This window comes from Marmota marmota, unplaced genomic scaffold, assembly GCF_001458135.2.
Source record: "Marmota marmota marmota unplaced genomic scaffold, marMar, whole genome shotgun sequence".
In the NCBI taxonomy this organism is placed as follows: Eukaryota; Metazoa; Chordata; class Mammalia; order Rodentia; family Sciuridae; genus Marmota; species Marmota marmota.
In genome coordinates, this window is record NW_026000001.1 from 3,310,366 (window position 1) to 3,328,247 (window position 17,882).

The window sequence follows — 17,882 nt, forward strand, 5'->3', positions numbered from 1 at the left end:
GGTGGGTGGACAGATTGGTGGATGGATGGGTTACAGATGGATGGACGGATGGGTGGATGGATGGAAGGATGGGTGGGTGGATGGGTGGATGGNTGGGTGGATGGATGGATGGATGGATAGATGGATAGTTGGGTGGATGGGTGGATGGGTGGGTAAATGGGTGGGGAGCTGGAGGATGGGTGGACGGGTAGATGAGTGGATGGATGGGTGGAAGGCAGACAGACTGGCAACTTGGCCTTCCACCCTTCAGCTGAGTGGACCTCAGGCTCAAGCTAGCCCATGAGCCAATGGAAGGAGCACGGGGGCACGTGGAGGGCTAGCTCCATGCTCACACAGCCGTGCTCGTCACAGCCTGTGGAGAAGGGGGTGTCTGGAAGCCCTGCCTGGGCCAGTGCAGGCTCCTTCGGGTTCTCCCCAGGTCGGATGGTGCGTGCTGCCCCTGCCAGGAGCCTGCCGGGAAGGCGGCCACAGGGAAAGGCTGTGTCCAGCAGGCGCTCAGGTCTGACCCCCTCGGTCCCACCAAGGAACTGACTCTCTGTTGTTTGTTCCCTGCTTTCCTCCCCCTCCCCTCCCCCCCCCTCTATCTCCCCCTCACACTTTATCGGTGAGTACAGCAGTCACCAGAGTGTGGCAATTAACTTCATACAACGCAGCGTCTGTAGCCGGGACTGAAGCAGACCGCCGGGGCTCCAGAGGTGTCTGCCCTCCCTATCCCTCCCAGTCACCCCCATACTGATGTCCAGGGAAGAAATGACCTTGCCTGCTTCTTCCTGCTGGTGGCTGCTGCCCTCTGCTGGCAACCTCGGGAGCTGCTCTTGGGGAGGGACAAGGAGTCAGCAAAGGACCACAAACCCCACAGCTTAAGACAACCCAAAAGCATTACCCTGAGGTTCCGTGGGTGGGATGTCCCGCGTGGGCCTCGCTGGGCTAAAGTCAAGATGTCTGCAGGGCTGGAGGTCCATGGTGCAGCCTGCGCCTAACCTTGCCCAGCTGCGGGGAGGCCCCTCCAGTCGGCAGTGACAGGTGAGCCCTTCTCCAGATGCCATCTCCCTGTCTCTCTACTTATGAAGACTTGGGATCCATGAGACCCACTGCAAAAGGACAAGACAACTCCTGTCCCAAAGCCCTCAAGTCCCCAAGTCCCTTATGTGGTCAAACTAGCGTCCCCGCAGGTCTTAGGTGAGGATGAGGCTGGGGCTCTTCTGTCCACACACACCCCTGCCCCTCCAGGGGGACGCTCCTTTAAAAAAACAAAAACCGGAATACTTTTGAAGGAAGCCGAGGATTGAGGATCCGCAGATTCTGGAGGCAGTCCCTCTGCAGGAAGCAGAGAGACCAAAGCAAACAGAGAAAGAGGGGGGAAAGTCACCCTGGGAGAGGCTGAGGCGGGACGGGGGAACCCCGAAAGGGAGACGCCCACAAGGTGCTCGCTCTCCTGTCTGCCTTTCTTGGAAAGGCACTAAGTGAGAGAAAAATACACAAACACAACCCGTCAAAATCGTGATGTGCAGGCCGCGGCGGAGACCTCTGTGGGGCAGATTGTCAGTGGCCTTCAGTGACTCACAAGCCCTGAGCCTTATAAAAGTCTCCCCTGCAGGGGGTCAACACACTGGAACCACCAGTCCCCCCAGGCTAGAAAGAACCTCACCTCAACCTGCACCTTACCTTAAAGATCAACGTAAAGGGGGTCATGGATTTATGCAATTATAGAAGAAAATAGAAAAAAATGTGGGGGTCTAAGGTTAGACAAAGAGATCTGAAACTTGCTACCACAATCCATAATGGGAAAAAACAATCAGTCAGACCTTATCAAAATAGGGAACTTGCACTGTGGAAAGCCACAGGGAAGACAGAGCCGAGCCACAGAGACGGAGGCCGTGGGGCCCACCGAGGAAGGACTGTGCCAACAGAGGCCCGTCACAACCCCAGCCTGCAGTTTGTTTGAAAATGTCTTTGAGCGCTGCTTAAAGGGCAGCTGGGTTCTTGGAGCCTCTCCCCTCACAAGAGGCTCCTTGTTCACCTGCTGCCTCCCGAGGCTCGCTCTCAGCCTCCTTCCCCAACTCTTCCACGTCTCACTGCCCCTTAATGGTGGACACCCTGGACTGAGCCACAGGCCAGTTTCTCTGCCTCTCTCATGGATGACCTGATTCTGTAGGTGCTTAAAATACCATTTATCTGCAGAGGACTCCCAGAATTAAATCTCTGGCCCAGATCTCCGTCCTCACCCTTGTCCTGGGCAGCCCCTGCCCAACATCTCTACCGAAAGGTCTAATAGGCACCTTGTGCCCCAAACCAGCCCTGGCTCTTCCTCCCAAGCCTGCCCCACCCCACCCCTTCCCTACTTCAGTCCAGGAAGGCACCAGCCTTCAAACCCAGCAAAGCCTCCTACTTCCTCTTGGTTACACCCCTGCCCCAAGTCAGAAGACTGGCTGCTGCATTCTCAAGCTCCTGCTGTGCCTGCACCCCCTGGTCCGGGCACCCCCATCTTTGGTGGGGGTGATTGCAGTGTCTTGACTTCTACTGGCTGATCAGAGGCACTCTGTAAAGATGTAATTCAGTGTTCAAAATCCAAAAAGTGGCCAGGCACCATGGCACACACCTGCGGCTCAGGAGGCTGAGGCAGGAGGATGGTGAGTTCAAAGCCAGCCTCAGCAAAAGTGAGGTGCTAAGCAACTCAGTGAGACCCTGTCTCTAAATAAAATACAAAATAGGGCTGGGGATGTGGCTCAGTGGTCAGGGCCCCTGAGTTCAATCCCCAGTACCCCCTTCAAAAAAAAAAAAAAAAAGCCAAAAAGTAGAAACAAATTAAATCTTCCCCTGAGAGAAATTGTGACTGAGCATGAGTTCAGCCTGTAGAAGGAGGTTCCAAGGTGAACCCGGAAACAGCCCGTCCTCTGCCACCAGCAGGCAAATCCACAGACAGAAAGGTCAGCGGTGCTGGGCTGGAGGGGGGAGGGCCCCTGACAGAAAGTGCCAGAGGGGTTCCTGCTGATGATGGAAATGCTCCAGGATTAGACCACAAGGAACACCTTGAGCCGGACCCTCCCAAGGGGTGAACTCTATGCCTGGATTTTAACCCCACTAAAAAAACGTCAGGGTAACTCAGTTGGCCTCACCCCTCTGTCCACACTCTGCAGGGAAACTGAGTCCTGGGCCAAGGCCCCTCCTCACTGGCACCCTCCTGGCGCGCACCACCCCTCCCCACAAGGCCTGCCTTTTGCTGCTCCTGGGACCTCAGCCCTGTCCCCCTTGGCCCGCGTGCCACAGGGAGACCCCCTCTGCCCGCTGGCCATCGGCCCCGGTGGCCTCAGCCGTTCTCTCCTGTTATATTGGGAATGGACACCTAGTATGGGCATGTTTCCGGGGTCCGCTGCGCACGCTGGCACCTGGAATGGGTGCTCAGAGCAGGGCGAGGAGTGTCCCCACCACCGACGACACCTGTGGTTGGCTTGTCGCTGGGATGAGGACACTGTACCTCCTCTCTTGTCATTTCTAACCACAGCCACCCCATGTGCAAACACCGCCCGATTGCCTCCCTGGTCCTCAGCTGACCTGGTGATAGGACAAACCTTTCCCCAACCCGACAGAAGGCCTCAAGGGATGATCTCGTGAGTAGCCCTAACTTTAAAAATCAGATATTCACACCTTCAAACCAAAGAAACCTCTCGTAGTGTTCTTTGGGTTTTTTCCTCCCCCACACAGAAGATGTCCCCCGGATCCCTACAGGACGCACTTCAATGCTTGGTGAATGTTGGTGTAGAATGGTAACGTGACTGACGTGACGTGGCCTAGCAACCGTACACCCGAGGGCTCGCGGTTGCCGTCCCAGCACACGGCGGGGCTGCGCCGCGCTCTGCAAATCCACCAACTCCCAGACTTGCCCGCGCAGGCTCTCAGGGACCCACAGCGACCCGCAAGGCGCAGGCGCAGAGGCCGCCGCCAGCCCCGGTGGAAACGGCTTCGGCGCGCGCCACACGCATGCGCAAAGCCTAGAGCTCTCGCGAGAAGTTGAGCCGGAAGACTACGGTGACTTCCGGGTTCGGATCGGAAACCAGAGTGCCGGCGGCTTGGTGGGCGCGGGGAGTGCAGGCTGCTCGCAGGCGCCGCCATGGACCCCTTCCGGGTGCTGCTGCACTCGGTGTCGGCCGACCTGTCCAGCGGCGAGCTGACCGAGCTCAAGTTCCTGTGCCAGGGGCTAGTGGGCAAGAGGAAGCTGGAGCGCGTGCAGCGCGGCCACGAGCTCTTCGAGGTGCTGCTGGAGCAGAAGGACCTGGAGGCCGAGCACACCGGGCTGCTGCGCGACCTGCTGGCCTCGCTGCGGCGCCACGACCTGCTGCAGCGCCTGGACGACTTCGAGGCGGGGGCGGCGGCGGGGGCCGCGCAGGAGGAGGCAGGTGAGTGCGGGGGTCCCGCCGCGGGCGCAGGGCCGGTTCGCCCCTGAGAGGACTCCAAGTCTCTTGGCTCCTGCTCTTTGCCGGGTGTTCTGGGAACCACTCTGGGGCACGGGTGGCAGATGGGCAAACCCAAACCCAGAGAAGTCAGCCCACCCGAGGTTGCAGGGCCTAGATGCCCACCCCTGGCCTGCAGTGTTTTCCCCACCCCACTTTTTCCAGGTGAATTAGAAAACTCACTGAAGAAAAAGGACCGTGAGTGACCGGGTGGGGTAGAGTGGAGAAAAGGGCAGAGGTCAGATAGCCTGCTGCATCCGGTCGTCCGCCTCCGGGACCGTGCCCTACTGACCCCCTTCCTGGCCATCAGAGACCAACACCACCCCTTGGTAGCTCTGGCCCAGTGTTCCCACGTGCCACCGACGGCACACTTGACTTGTTCGTTTGTGAGTTAGATACTCTTATTTCCTATCTTTCTTGCCGTCTTTCAGAGGAGAGGACAGTGGCTCACAAGTGTAAGTTCTTGCCCAAATGCACAGCTGACAGCAGACCTGGGATCCACCTAAGGCCATCTGGCCTGGGGTGGGAGGTGCAGGCTGAGCACCCTCATCGGAAGTCTGAAACTGGAAGTGCTGTGAGATCCAAAATGTTTTGAGAAGCCACAAATGGAAATTTTCATGCACAAAATTATTTACAATGTTGTATAGAGTTACCTTCAGGTTTACATACGAAGCATAGATATGAAAATAAGAATTTCATGTGTGTACTTGGGTCTTCCCCAAGATACCTCATGACACTTATGCAGGTACTCAGAAATCAGATAAGGTTTTTGCCCTTCACTGCCTTTTCGAAGGAGTCCACTCTGAGCAGCCCCTCTCCATTCTCCCCTTTGGCTTGCTGGGGTGCCAGGAGTAAGAGACCAGTGTATACCTAGGGTCCCTCAGCCCCTGGGCCTGGGAGTTTAGTGCTTCAGGGACACCCTGCAGACTACAGGCTGTGGCCTGGAATCAACGGATCAGTCACTCTGCCGGACAGTGCGTAAACGTGACACGGTGGATGCGCTGCACTGTCGAGGGCTGTCGGTTAGAATTTCATACACACACAGTGTTGGACAAACAGAAATGATCAGAAAGATGATGTTTTCAAGGATATTTAGCAATCAATGAGGAAAGTGTTGATAAAGGACAGCCTCAAAAATAGACTCAGTACCTTTTTAGATGACACGTGTATGTCTGTGTTTGATATTAACTGTAGTCTTGTAAATACTGTGTTGGAGGAAACATACCAGGTTGACAGCAGTTCAGGGTGGGTTGATGCTGTGTGTGGTGCCACTTTTTCCTACAAAAGGCAGTTTAACATCATGGTCTCTGGCACAGGGTGACAGGGTTTTGAACCACAGCTCAGTCAGTTTCTAGCTGTGTGACATCAAGATATTCACTTAACGTCCCTGTGCCTTAGTTCCTCGTCTTTTCAAATGATCACAGCAACAAGTGCTTTCAGGGGGCTGGAGGAGTGGGCTCACCTGCTGACAGCGAGAGCAGCTGTCTGGTACCCTCCCGCACTGCCTTGTCCTGCCTGCTCCCCTACCCACACACTCCTGAAGCTGCTTATTGGGCTCATAGTGCTCTGCTTCCTGATCTCAGTAGTGGCTTTGCAGCAGGGAGTGGAGTAGCCAGGGACCAAAGTCTAGTGGTCAGTTGGTGCAGCTTCCAAAATAAGAACTAGGGTGTGCACTGTTGTCCCGGGACTGCCATGACAAATTTCACAAACTTGGAGGGTTAAACCGTAGGAATCTATTATCATTTAATCTGGAGGCCAGAAATCTGCAAAGGTCAGGTGTCGGCAGGGGTCACGTCCCTCTGTGGCTCTACGGACCAGTCCCTCCTTGCCTCTTCCAGCTTTGGGTGACTCCCAGCATCTTTGATCTGTGGCTGGGTCCCTCCAGCTCTGCCTGCATGGTCACTGGATGTAGGGCCCACCCAGATAATCCAGGTGAACTCCTCTCAAGATGTTCCCCTACATCTGCAAGGATCTTTTTTCCAAATAACATTTTCAATTCCGGGGACTTGAGTAGACATAGCTTCAGGAGATTGCCCTTCGACTCGCTGCAGATCAGGACTGGGAACAGCCCCGCTCTCTTCTCAGTTCCCCTGTCCTGAGCAGCAGCTCACGGAGTCCCACGGGGGCCACCTGGGGAATTGAGGTTAATCTCAGGCTCTCTGTGACAGTCCCTGAGCTTCTTGGTGGCTTTCACAACTCCGTGCAGGTCTTGTGTGTAGGTGATCTGCATGGTCAGCACTCGGGTCAGCCCGGAGAATCCTGTGGGGGTCAGGGGTGCTCCCCAAACCTCCAGTAAGTCTTGTTCTTTCCTCCCAGATCTGCACGCAGCCTTCAGCATCATATGTGATAATGTGGGGAAAGACTGGAGGAGACTGGCTCGTCACCTTGGAGTTTCTGACGCCAAGATCGATGGAATTGAGGAGCGATACCCCCGCAACCTGGCAGAGCGGGTGCGGGAGTCGCTGAGAGTGTGGAAGAGCAGCGAGCGGGAGAAGGCCACAGTGGCCGGCTTGGTCGAGGCGCTCAGGGCCTGTCGGATGAACCTGGTGGCCGACCTCGTGGATGAGGAGCAGCTGGCCCGGCGGCTCCAAAACGGGAGTGACGCTGTGTCCCCAATGCAGTGGGACTCAGACGCACACACCTCAGAAGCTCCTTGATGGGGCTGCCGTTCTCCTTGGGGACCATGGGACTTGATTCTCTGTACCGTGCCCAGCACTGGGCAGTCCCGTCAGGAGCCAGGCAGAGGGCCCCCCCTCAGAGCCATGCTCCAGCTTCACAGTTAAAGCTGCATTTCCGAGCCCTTCCTCTGCCAGGCGGGGCCTGGAATGCGGGTGAGGGAGGGGGCTTCTGTCATCTTCACTCAGTGAATGCCAACCAGAGACTCGCAGCTTTGGGCACCAAGGCACTCGTTCAGATTGCAGTCCTACCTGTTATTCTTCAGGTGAGGAAAGGGGCTGGAGGGAGGTCAGAAGCGGGACAGCGCATCTGGTTCCGCAGAACGGCCTTCTAACCAGCGTGTCCCACTGTGACTCCACCGTGGACAAAGGCACATTTTGTCCCATTCTTTGAGGTGACAGGGTAGACCTGGACACCAGCACGAGGTGCTGTCCTGGTCCAGGAGTCAGGACACCTGGCTGACTCACAGAGCGGCGGGCGACAGCAGGGCTGTGAGGGTGACCGCAGTGACTCCTGTGGAGTGCTCCCAGGAACTGGTGCACAGCTGAGCTCCGCAAGGGTCAGTTCTCGTGAGGAGCCGGTTCCCGGGTCGCAGGTGGCTGTTCTGTGTCAGAATTACCATCCAGGCAGTCATTGGCCTAGCAAGGGGCAAGACCCTGGACTTCCAAAGCCCTCCACTGAAGCCAGTGCCTTTACCTGGAGCCCTCCAGGCGCCTCTGGAAACCAGTTGGGTCCAGAGCCTTTTTCCTGAAGAGGTCACGTCACAGAGCATCCCCACTCCTGCTGATGACTTTCTCACGTCACGTATTCTGAGGGGTTCGGTCCAGCGGGTGTCAGCAGCTCGTCCTGGGCTCTCCCTGTGGAAATGGCGGCAGGGTTATCTAATAGCTCGCTCACCACTAGCCGGAGTATTGATCTAAGCAAAAGGTGATCTGCAGAAGGCAGGTCTGCCACTTGTGGAACCTGCCTGCGCCTGCCAGGCACTGTTATGGTTCTGGAACGTTCCCCAGGAGCTCACGCGTTGAAGACTGAGCGGTGTCCAGGAGTGGTGCTTTTACCAGGAATGGGTCGGCCAGGCGTGTGGCGCAGGCCTGTCATCCCAGGGACTTGGGCGGCGGAGGCAGGGTTGGAAGCTTGAGACCAGCCTCAGCAACTGAGCAAGGCTCGAAGCAACCTAGGAAGACCCTGTCCTGAACTAAAAGGGTAGGGATGCGGCTTGGTGGTTAAGAACCCCGAGTTTGAGACCCAGTACCAAAAAAGAAAAGTGGTATGGATCATGTGGCTTTAACCTCATCAGTGGATTCTTCCGTTTAGCATGTCTAATGGTTTAGGTGTGAAGTGTGCCCCCCAAGCTCCTGCGTGAGACAATGCAAGGAAGTCCAGAGGTGAAATAGCTGGGTTACGTGAGTTTTAACCTAATCAGTGTGTTGATCCCCTGATAGGGGTTGACTGAGTGGTGACTGTGAGCAGGTCGGGTGTGACAGGACAGGTGGGTCCCTCAAGGTGGGCTTCTGTTTGGTCCTTGGTGAGAGAAGTTTGTCTCTGCTTCCTGACTGTCCTCTCCTGGGCTGCCTTCCTCCACCACACCCTTCCACCACGATGTCCTGCCTCACCTTCGCCCAAAGCAGTGGAGTCCGCTGTCTATGGACTGAGACCTCCTAACCGTGAGTGCCAAATAAACTTTTCTTCCTCTAAAATCGTTCTCGTCAGGTCTTTTGGTCGCAGGGCAAAAAAGCTTGACTGAAACACGTTGGTACCAAGAAATGGGTTGTTGCTGTGATTAATTGACCATGTGGTTCAGAAGCTTTGGAGCTTTTTGGAATTTGTGGGAGCAATTTGAAAAGTTTAGAGATGCAAGCTAGAAAAGTTTTAGATTGTTGTAAGCCAGGCTCAATATGTGATTCTGGTGGGAGCTCAGAAAACCAGATGCCAAGAGGCTGCAGACAGTGAGCCTGCTCAGGAGGCCTCAGAGCAGGAGGAGGACTCTTGGAAATGGGTCTAGAGACCGTTCATAGGACGCCCTGGCTAAGAAAACATCAGCATGTGTTCCATGTCCTGAGACTTGGTGAGGTTGAATTCAATCTGGCAGAAGGAATCGCTAGGCAGCATAGCTTTCGTGTAGAGGCGTGGGTATTGCTGGCAGCTTCTAGCCAAGTTTATTGTGAGAATCGGGAACCGAAAGCAAAAAGATTTTAAAAACTTGCAGTTTGGCCAGAAAACTGAGTAAAACCAAGGTCAAGGAAGGTGTGGTTGTTGAACACAATACAGCCGCTAAACACTAAATATTTTACCTAGAAATACTAGGAAAGATGGTTCGAGGGTATCTTAGGAACTGGCAAGATATCACCCATCTGAGGCTCAAGGGTGTAAAAATAAAAATTCCTTTGTTTTGAGACCAATGGGACACCCTGCTTGTACAGGGGCCCTGGGAAGTTTTTCAGCATGCTCAGCCACCCAGCACTCAGGCTGCTGCAGCCAGGATCCCTGGAGGCTCGGCTGCTGCTCGAGGTGGTGGCAGGCCTTGGTGTCAGCACGTGGTGCTGGTTCTGCAGGAGTGCAGGATGCTGGCGTTGGGGGTCCTGCAGGCTTCTGCTGAGCTTGCACGTGGGAGGCCAGGCAAGGTGCTGCAGGTCAGAGCCCTGTCACTGCGCAGAGGACAAGAGGGAGGCTGCGGAAGTGAAGCCAGTGCTGCAGTGAGGACCCCAAGGTAGGCCAGGAGTGGGGACTGCCTGCTGAGAAAAGGCGCAGGCAGTGGGTAGAGGCAGCCCAGCAGAGTCCCCACAGGCTGTGCCTGATAAGGCCAGGAGCAGTGCCGCACCAGCCCTGTGGAGCCCACATCCTGCCGCCACATGCCTGGGTGCCAGGCGTGGACTCCAGGGTTCCGTCTTGGCACAGCTGGGCTTCAGGCTCGCTTGGTCCCGATCTCTCTGCATCCTCTCTTTTCTTTGGACTGGCCTGTCAGCTCTGTGCCGTTGTGTATTGGGAGCATTTCACGCTCTTTGATTTTTTTACAGGCTCACAGCCAAAAGTCTGCCTTGAATCTCAGAGATGACCTGGACTCTTCAGCAATGCTGAAACTATTAGGAGTGGGGATTCACACCTGCAATCCCAGCAGCTTGGGAGGCTGAGGCAGGAGGAGCACAAGTTCGAGGCCAACCTCAGCAATTTAGGGAGGCCTTAAGCAGTTTAATGAGACCCTGTCTTACAAAAAAAAAAAAAAAAAAAAAGGGCTGGGGATGTGGCCTAGTGCTGAAGTGCCCTGGATTAATCCCTGGTCCTAAAAAGAAAAAATAAAACAAAAAGACCTAGGATTCATGGGAGTAGACTGATATTGCATTGTGAGGTGAGCATGCCCTGTTTTTTCAGGGCAGGGAGAGTGTTACAGTCTGAACCTGGGCTGTTCCCAGATGCTTAGGTGTTGAGAGCTTGGTCCCGGGGCAGCAGTGTTCAGAGCTAGGCTCTTGGGAAGTGACTGGATCCGCGGGCTCTGACCCCATGGGTGGAATACTCTGTGTGATAGATTACGGGGAGGAATGGAAACTGTAGGTGGGTGGAAGAAGTAGGTCCCTGGAGGGTGTACTGGGGACTGAGTTTTTTGGTGTTTTCTTTTATTTCTTTATTGCACTGGGAATTGGACCGGGGGCACTCTACCACTGAGCTACATCCCAGACCTTTTTATTTTTTGAGACTGGGTCTCACTAAGTTGCTTAGGGCCTCACTAGGTTGCTAAGGCTGACCTCAAACTTGGAATCCTCCTGCCTCAGCTCCCAAGTCACCAGTACGACGGGCATGCGCCCTGTGCCTGGCCTCGGAGACGGTGTCCGTCCCTGGCCCCTTGCTCCCTCCTGCCTCCCTCCCGCCTCCCTCCCTTCCTCTCCTCCCAGCTGCCCGGAGCTGAGCAGCTGTCCCCCACTGTGCCCTCCCACCATGGTGTTCCCGCAAGTGGCAGGTGTTTGGGTCATCATGGTAAAAAGCTGACAGACACAGGTGGTGCACCTTGCGGTCCAGCAGTCAGTGAGACCCTGTCTCCGGACTGAAAGGTGGGAGCACCCCGGGCACAGTGCAAAAAATTTTAAAAAGCTGAGTGGCCGTTCTTTGTCCCAGTTGTCCATGTATGACCTTGGGGAAGCCACGTGTGCCATGCTGTGCCACCTTGACTTTGGAGGGCTGAGATCTCGGCCAAGGTCCTGCCCCACTAAGCTCTGGGCTCCTGCCCTTGCCCTCCGGGCCTCCCAGGATGCGGCTAGCCCAGGGGAGGAGCAGGACTTTGGAGCAGATCCGGGCTCCCTCCTGGCCTTTGGTGACCGGTCTGGTGACTTGACTCCACCCAGGATGAGGCGTAAGGTGAGTCCCCACACTCAAGTCCTCTGCTGGGCCACGCTGCTGTCCCCACTCCCAGGACAGGGAGGAGATGAGCCAGCTCCTGGCAGCAGAGCAGGGAGCTTGGTGACGTGGGGCGGGCTTGCAGAAGACACTGCCCAGAAGGTGGGACTTGGAGCCAGATGGGAGCTTCCCCTCGTGCAGCCACCACCATTGGGTGCTGCAGACACAAGGCTGCACTGAAGGTAGCCTGGGCACAAGTTCCGGGGAGGGCGAGTGTTAGGTCCATGTGGCTCAGTGGCAGAGGCTGGCCTGCCTGCCAGAGGCCAAGTTCTGGGTTCCTCTCCAGAACGGCCAGGGAAGCCTGGGAGAGTGTTGACGGCGGTGACGCTGTCTGCTGTGTTTTCATTCTCTAGAAACTGCTCCACAGGTGGAGAAATTGGTGACACCTGGCCGGTGTGGGACGGGAGCCGTGGAGCGCATGGCCTGTGGTCTGGCCTGGTTTAGGTCCAGGCTCTGCCCTCGGGGGTCCTAAAGGGCCGGCACTAAATAGCAGTTGCTTCCCACAATCTGTACGCCTCATTTCTCAGACACCTTGAAAATGAGGGGTTGGGGGGGCTGGGTTGTGGCTCAGCGGTGGCACTTGTCTTGCTCGTATGAGGCGCTGGGTTCCATCCTCAGTGCCACATAAAGATAATAAAATAAAGGTACTGTGTCCATCTACAACTAAAAATTTTAAAAAAAAAAATGAGCAGCGGGGCCTCCTCTGACCCCCGTGGTCAGCCTGGGCAGCTCTGCCTGGTTCTTCAGCCCACGTCCCCCTCCGTCTGCACCAGCCTCTGACCCACCTGCCACCGTGGCTCTTGTGATTACTTTGAGTATCTGAGTGGCCCGGGATCCTCCCCCCATTTCCATATCCATGACTTTACCCTGCCCCGTCAGCGCCATGCTCACAGGTCCTGGGGACTGGAGCCTGGGCATCGCTGGGGGCCACCAGGCCTCCAACTCTGCCCCTCCCCCCCAGTGCCCAGCCTGTCCCTGACCCCGACCTCACCTGCTGCCACACAGGCCTTCCTCTCCTTGGGCTCACTTGCTTCCCCCTTGGCAGCAGGGACCCTGGACCTGTCCTCATGGTGGCCTTCCTACCTCTCCTGTCCCCACCACCACCCTGTTCCCAGCAGGGCCTCACCCCTACTCCACCGTCTTGGGGAGGGGCCTCCTAACCCTTCTCCAGTCTCTGCTGCCCTCCTCGATTCCCGCTTGTCCCCTCTGGTGGCCAGGCCGCAGACCCCTGCCTCGTTCCTGGAAGCCTCCAGAAGCCCCCGGCTTCCCGTGCACATTCTAGCTTCATGTTCCTCTTTCCACGGTCACTGCCGAGCCATCCGGCTGGCCACTTTCTGACCACATAGTCCCTCTGTGGACCGAGTTTGGAACCAGATGGTAACCGTGACTAGGGTGGCATGTGCATGTGCCACATGGCCAGCCACCCTGCAGCTGCTGACGCGGAGCAGGGCCCGTCCACCGGAGCCTGCGGTGAAGAGCCATTTCACCTGGGAAGCCTTCCTTCTGGAGTCGCGCACTCTGTGGAGACCCTGTGAGGGGTCGCAGGTGCCCACCAGAGGAATCACCACCAGCAACAAGGCCAGGCCAGGGAGGAGTGGAGCCCTCACCAAGCAGAAAGCCAAGTGACAGGGTAGCAGTGTGTGTGTGTGGCCGCGTGAGCCCCCTGGACTCCAGGCCTGCCGGTGGCACACAGTGGGTACGAGGCTTCGATTCTGTCTCACCAAAATCAGGTCGTGAGCTGGCACAGGGGCACGCTCCCGTGACCCTAGCACCTCAGGAGGCTGAGCAGCAGGTGGAGCGCTTGAGGCCAGCCGGGCAGACCCCAGTCAGTTAAAATAAAAAGGCACACGGTTAGCAGGCCCGAGGCCCTGGTGCCACCCTCTGCACCACAGAGAAGAAGTGCAGCACTAGTGGGGATAGCCGCGTGGTGACTCGAGTGTGCAGAGCTGGGGGCCCATGCGGAGAGCAGGAGGGTGCAGCACCCTGTGCTCAGTCATGTCAGCTGACACCTTCCACAGGCTCCCTCTGCTGCTGGGTGGCCTTGTTGGTGACCGATGGTTGGCGAGGGCTGGAAGCCTACACCTCCTGGTCTGTCTGCGGTAGTGAGGTGTCACCATTAACAAGCACCTGGTCGTCACCGGAAGCTGGGACCCTGCTGCTCCTTCCAAAGGGCTTCTGGCTGGAGGAGCCGGGCCGCCCAGCCCCCTGCAGCAGGCTCCTTGCCCCTGCTGCTCCCTGTCCCAAGATGCCGCTGTGGCGCCAGCCTTGCCTGCCCTGCCCAGCTTGAGGCCCTGGGGCCGTGCCCAGCGCTGCAGCAGCCCAGGGAAGGCGCTCTGAGTGAGTGAGGTTCGGCTGGCCGTAAAAAGGTCCTCGGGCGCCGGGGCTGAGCTCCCTTCAGGCAGGAAGAGCAAACAGTGCCCAGCTTTCACTCCTGGCCAGGAGGGCCGGCCCGAGCACATCCCACAGTGTCTTGGTCCCCAGGGACCACAGTGGCCCAGGCCCAGGATTTGCCCTCCACGCTGCCCAGCCCCCGTGAGGCACAGCCAGACAACCCAAGGATCCCACCTTCTAGGTGGCCGTAGCCCCTGGGAGCCACACCCAGGCAGGGGTGCTGCTGCGTGCCCCGCCTCTCATTCATTCCATAGGTGAACTCTTGGCAGAGGGCGCGTGGCCACCTGGCACTGCACCCCTGCCCTCTGGCCGGCCCCACGCTGGGCCCCTGCTCCAGCGCCACATTTCCTCGCCTCTCAGCCTCCTCCTCCAGGGTTGCTGTGGAGAGGCCCGGGGTGACCAGCCATGGTGCAAGCCACACATGTCGTCTGAGGGCTGCAGGTTTAAAACAACCAACCTTCCGCCAGCCGGGTGTGACGTTCTAGGGGCCCAGCTTCACCCCCCGGGTCTTGGGAGGCGTCCGATGACTGGGAACCCACTGCCCTCCCTGAGGAGCCGTGACCAGCTGGCCATGGGTCTGGGGCTTCATAGGTCAGTGGACAGGCCCCCCGTCACCTGGCCCCAGCAATATCCGCAGTTCGGACCACACACCGCAGGCTGTGGCAACGCAGACCACGGTAGACTCACCTCCGCACAGATTGGAATTTGTGTAGCCAAAAACCTAGATGGCGGCAGGGGAGCCCAGGGAGCGGGAAGGGACTGATGTGGGTCTCACGGAAGGTGAGCTGGGCTCCGGAGCCTACTGCATGGGCGGGTCCAACTCAGCCATGCACCTGGGACAGGTGAACTCCAGGACTCACCTGGGGAGGGGCCAGAGAGGACAAGAGAACCTGGGGCCCTTTAGCCCAATGACACGGGGGCAGGGGAGGGACACGGGGCTTTGGGCCAGGAGGCGGCTCTGGTGGGCACAGTGCTCGGCCACAGGTGCTTTGCCCTTTGTCCCTGCAGGCCCCGTGGGGGTGAGCGGGCGCTGGGCCTGGGTGGAGCCCCCTGCTGGGCCGCCCATGTGTTCCTACCGTGTCAGCAGTGGGGCTCGACTGGTAAGGTGTGTTTCCATTAGGTCAGTCCCCATGTGGGGAAAGAGCCTCCTCACCTCCCTGCCGCCAGAGTAGGCTCCAGACGCGCACCAGGTACCATGGGAAAAGGAGAAGGCCAGGACCCCGGAGGAGGAGGCCGTGAAGAACCCGATTCCCGAGACTGCTAAGGTTGAGAGGCGGCTGCAGCGGAGCCCTTGCTCTGCACAGCCGAGGCCCTGGGTTCCAGCCCTGGTGCCAAAACCAGAAGGTCACTTGTCAAAATTACTAAGATTAAATTTAAAAGGAAGACGGCCACCCGTGGAAGGCTTGTTTTTGACCACAGACTTTTCGTTGACAGATGGGGGCAGGAGATCTCAACAAGTGCTCACTGAGCACCTACTAAGTGCCAGGGCTGGAGGTCCTCCAGGGCCACAGGACCTTGTCCCCGTCTCCATGCTGTCTCTGTCCCCAGGAGAGAGAGACATCACTCTATCCACACAGGCAGATGTGCGGGCAGCCGTGGAGGGAAGGTGCCCAGGGCTATGGGGAGACCTGGCCAAGGCTGGGCAGTCTGGGGAGGGGCAGGGTGGCGCTGGCGCAGCAGGCAGAGTCTGGAGGGCCCCTCCACCGGCTTCGGGAGCCCTCCTCCTCCAGGGCTGAGGCAGCCCCCCCACGGGCACCTTCTTCCCGCGGGGCGGATGCGCCACCCTGCTTGTGGCCACTTGTAGCTGGAGTGGCCCAGCCAGAGCCCCAGGCAGGGCTTCAAGTCGTGGTCAGACAAGCTCTTGTCACAGGCTGGCAGCAGAGATGCCCCCTGCCCAGGGCAGCACAGCAGAGGTCTCGAGGTGGCATTTGGTGGCCAACCTCTGGGGCCAGCCTCAGTGCTTGTCCTGAGAGCCGCTGGAACCAGGGCAGGCCTCCTGCCTCCTTCCCCAGGGGGCAGCTGCCGGGCACGGGCTCCGTCCTCGGAGTCAGGTGGGGGCTGCGGAGGCCGCGGTGGGCGTGCGAGTCGAGGTTCCTGTGCTGCCGGCTGGGCTGAGGAGCGGGGGGCCTGGGGCCTGGGGGAGGCGAGGAGTGGCCGGGTGTGATGGTGGGGAGGCTTGGAGTGGGGCCTCATGGCGGAAGGTGGCAGGACCCAGCCCCCTCCCCGGCCTGCAAATGACCCAGGGGACTGCAGCCTGGGCGTCTCGGCCTGCTTTGCTCTTCCTTTCCTCCAGGTCGCCTGTTCTGATCCGATCTGGCCCACACCCTCTAGAGAGGGCGCTCCCCACCCGGGGCAGTGGCAGCCTTCCTGTGGGGACAGGCCCCAGCCCATCCCTCCTGCGGAGCCACCTGCACTGGCCGCTGTGCAGACCCCGGCCTTGCCCCATGCCCTCTAGAAATCCTCCAAGTCACTGCGGCCTCTGTGCCAGGGCTGAGGACAGGTGCCCAGGTTCTGGGTGTAGCTGCCCTGGTTAAAGCTCCTCTCGTGCTTCCCACGGTGACCGTTCTGCTCGGCTTTGGGAGCAGTGGCCAGACCTGATTTGTTGGACCCCTGAGGCCCAGGACTCCGTGACAGAGGCAGGTGAGGACAGAGCCTGGGGCTACGGCCGGTTCCTGACGCCCCGCGTATGCAAAGGCTCTGGCTCCTGTGGGAGGGGCTTGGTGGGTGAGGAGGTGCAGGTAGGGTGCGGAGGGTTTCCCGAGTGCGGGAGGGACTGGAAGAGGCCAGCGGGCGGGGGCCAGGCCTGTGAGGACATGAGGACCAGGGCCCAAGGCAACGAGTGGGGCAGTGGTGACTGGTCCTGCCTGCACCCTCCCCGCCCCACAGCACACGCACCCGGGTTGCCAACGTGGAAAGCCTTCTGGAAATATGCTCAAAGATACCCAGTCCCTCCTCCAGAGTGATTCAGTCCTAGGTGGCACCAGGACCGGTCACCCACCACCCTGGGCAGAGGGCCATTTCCACGCCTCTGCTGAACATGAGAACTAATTGTCCTGTGTGGCCTCCCACCACCTGCTCAGGCCAGGCCCGCCTTTCCCTCTTCCTCCTTCTCAGGTGAGGAGAGGTGCCCATCACGCCTAGGCCACAGGGTGGTCTCCTCCTCAGCAGGGCACGGGTGTGGCTCCAGCAGCCACTCCAGGAAGTGCTGAGTGTCCGAGTGAGCCCTGGGCTTCAGCCTGCCTCCTGCGGGGGCCCTGGCATGGGCAGTAGAGCCGTGGGAGCCGCAGGTTGGAGCCCATCCGTCTCCTCAGTCTGCTGGGCACTGCCCTCGACTTGTGAATCCGCATGATTCCCAGTCCCCACGCGGTCTCACACACAGCCCGCAGCTCCTTGGGGGGCGTGTGCCCCTCTGTGTTCCTGGCAGGCCTGCGGTCTTCACTGGGCTTCCCTGCCCACCAGAGGGGTGGCACTCTGCTGGCCGTGCTGGTCCTGCCCCCATTTCCTAGGGTGAGGCAGGGGTGCGCCTGCCCCCGCGTCCTGCTGCCTGGGCACTGAGCGAGGGCAGAGCCGGGCAGAGAGAGGAGCCGGGTGGCGGCTGGCGGTCCTGGTCTGTGCGTGGTCATGGAGGGTGGGGGGCTAGGGGCGGGGGGGCGGTAAACTAAACTTGGCTCCCAGGCCTGAAGTCCAGGTCTGGAGGGAGAGACCAGGAAAATCATCACCAGCCACAGGACAGTCCCGAGAGCTGCAGGGGTCTGTCCAGTCTCAGGTGGGGCCCTGACCCCGGGGCCCATTCCATCTCCAGGACACCAAACTGCCTTTTAGTAGAGGACCACTGAGTGGGGTTTCACGGTGGGAGCAGGAGTTCTCCAGCTGGTTCAGTGCAGGGAGCCGCGAGCGTGGAGGCCGGGCGGCCAGTGGGAAGGGCTCCAGGCAGGTCCAGGAGAAGGTTTGGAGCTGGAGGTGGGAGGGGTCTGGATCCCATCT

General features: G+C 58.7%; 1 protein-coding gene across 1 annotated transcript; it reads left to right on the top strand.

Annotated features, from left to right (window-relative positions):
• The first annotated feature begins 4,006 nt into the window (after positions 1-4,006).
• On the top strand, positions 4,007-8,821 carry Fadd (Fas associated via death domain). The gene is made up of 2 exons (XM_015503294.2): positions 4,007-4,394; positions 6,765-8,821. The coding sequence occupies exons 1-2, from the start codon at positions 4,109-4,111 to the stop codon at positions 7,103-7,105; spliced, it is 627 nt and encodes a 208-aa protein (XP_015358780.1). The 5' UTR covers positions 4,007-4,108; the 3' UTR covers positions 7,106-8,821.
• Positions 8,822-17,882: the final 9,061 nt, after the last annotated feature.

What these genes read in the sequence shown, in the direction of transcription:
- Fadd (XM_015503294.2), top strand. Translation starts at nt 4,109, where the DNA reads ATGGACCCCTTCCGGGTGCTGCTGCACTCGGTGTCGGCCGACCTGTCC. An exon ending in GGCCGCGCAGGAGGAGGCAG is followed by an intron (nt 4,395 to 6,764) that starts GTGAGTGCGGGG and finishes CTTTCCTCCCAG; the next exon opens with ATCTGCACGCAGCCTTCAGC.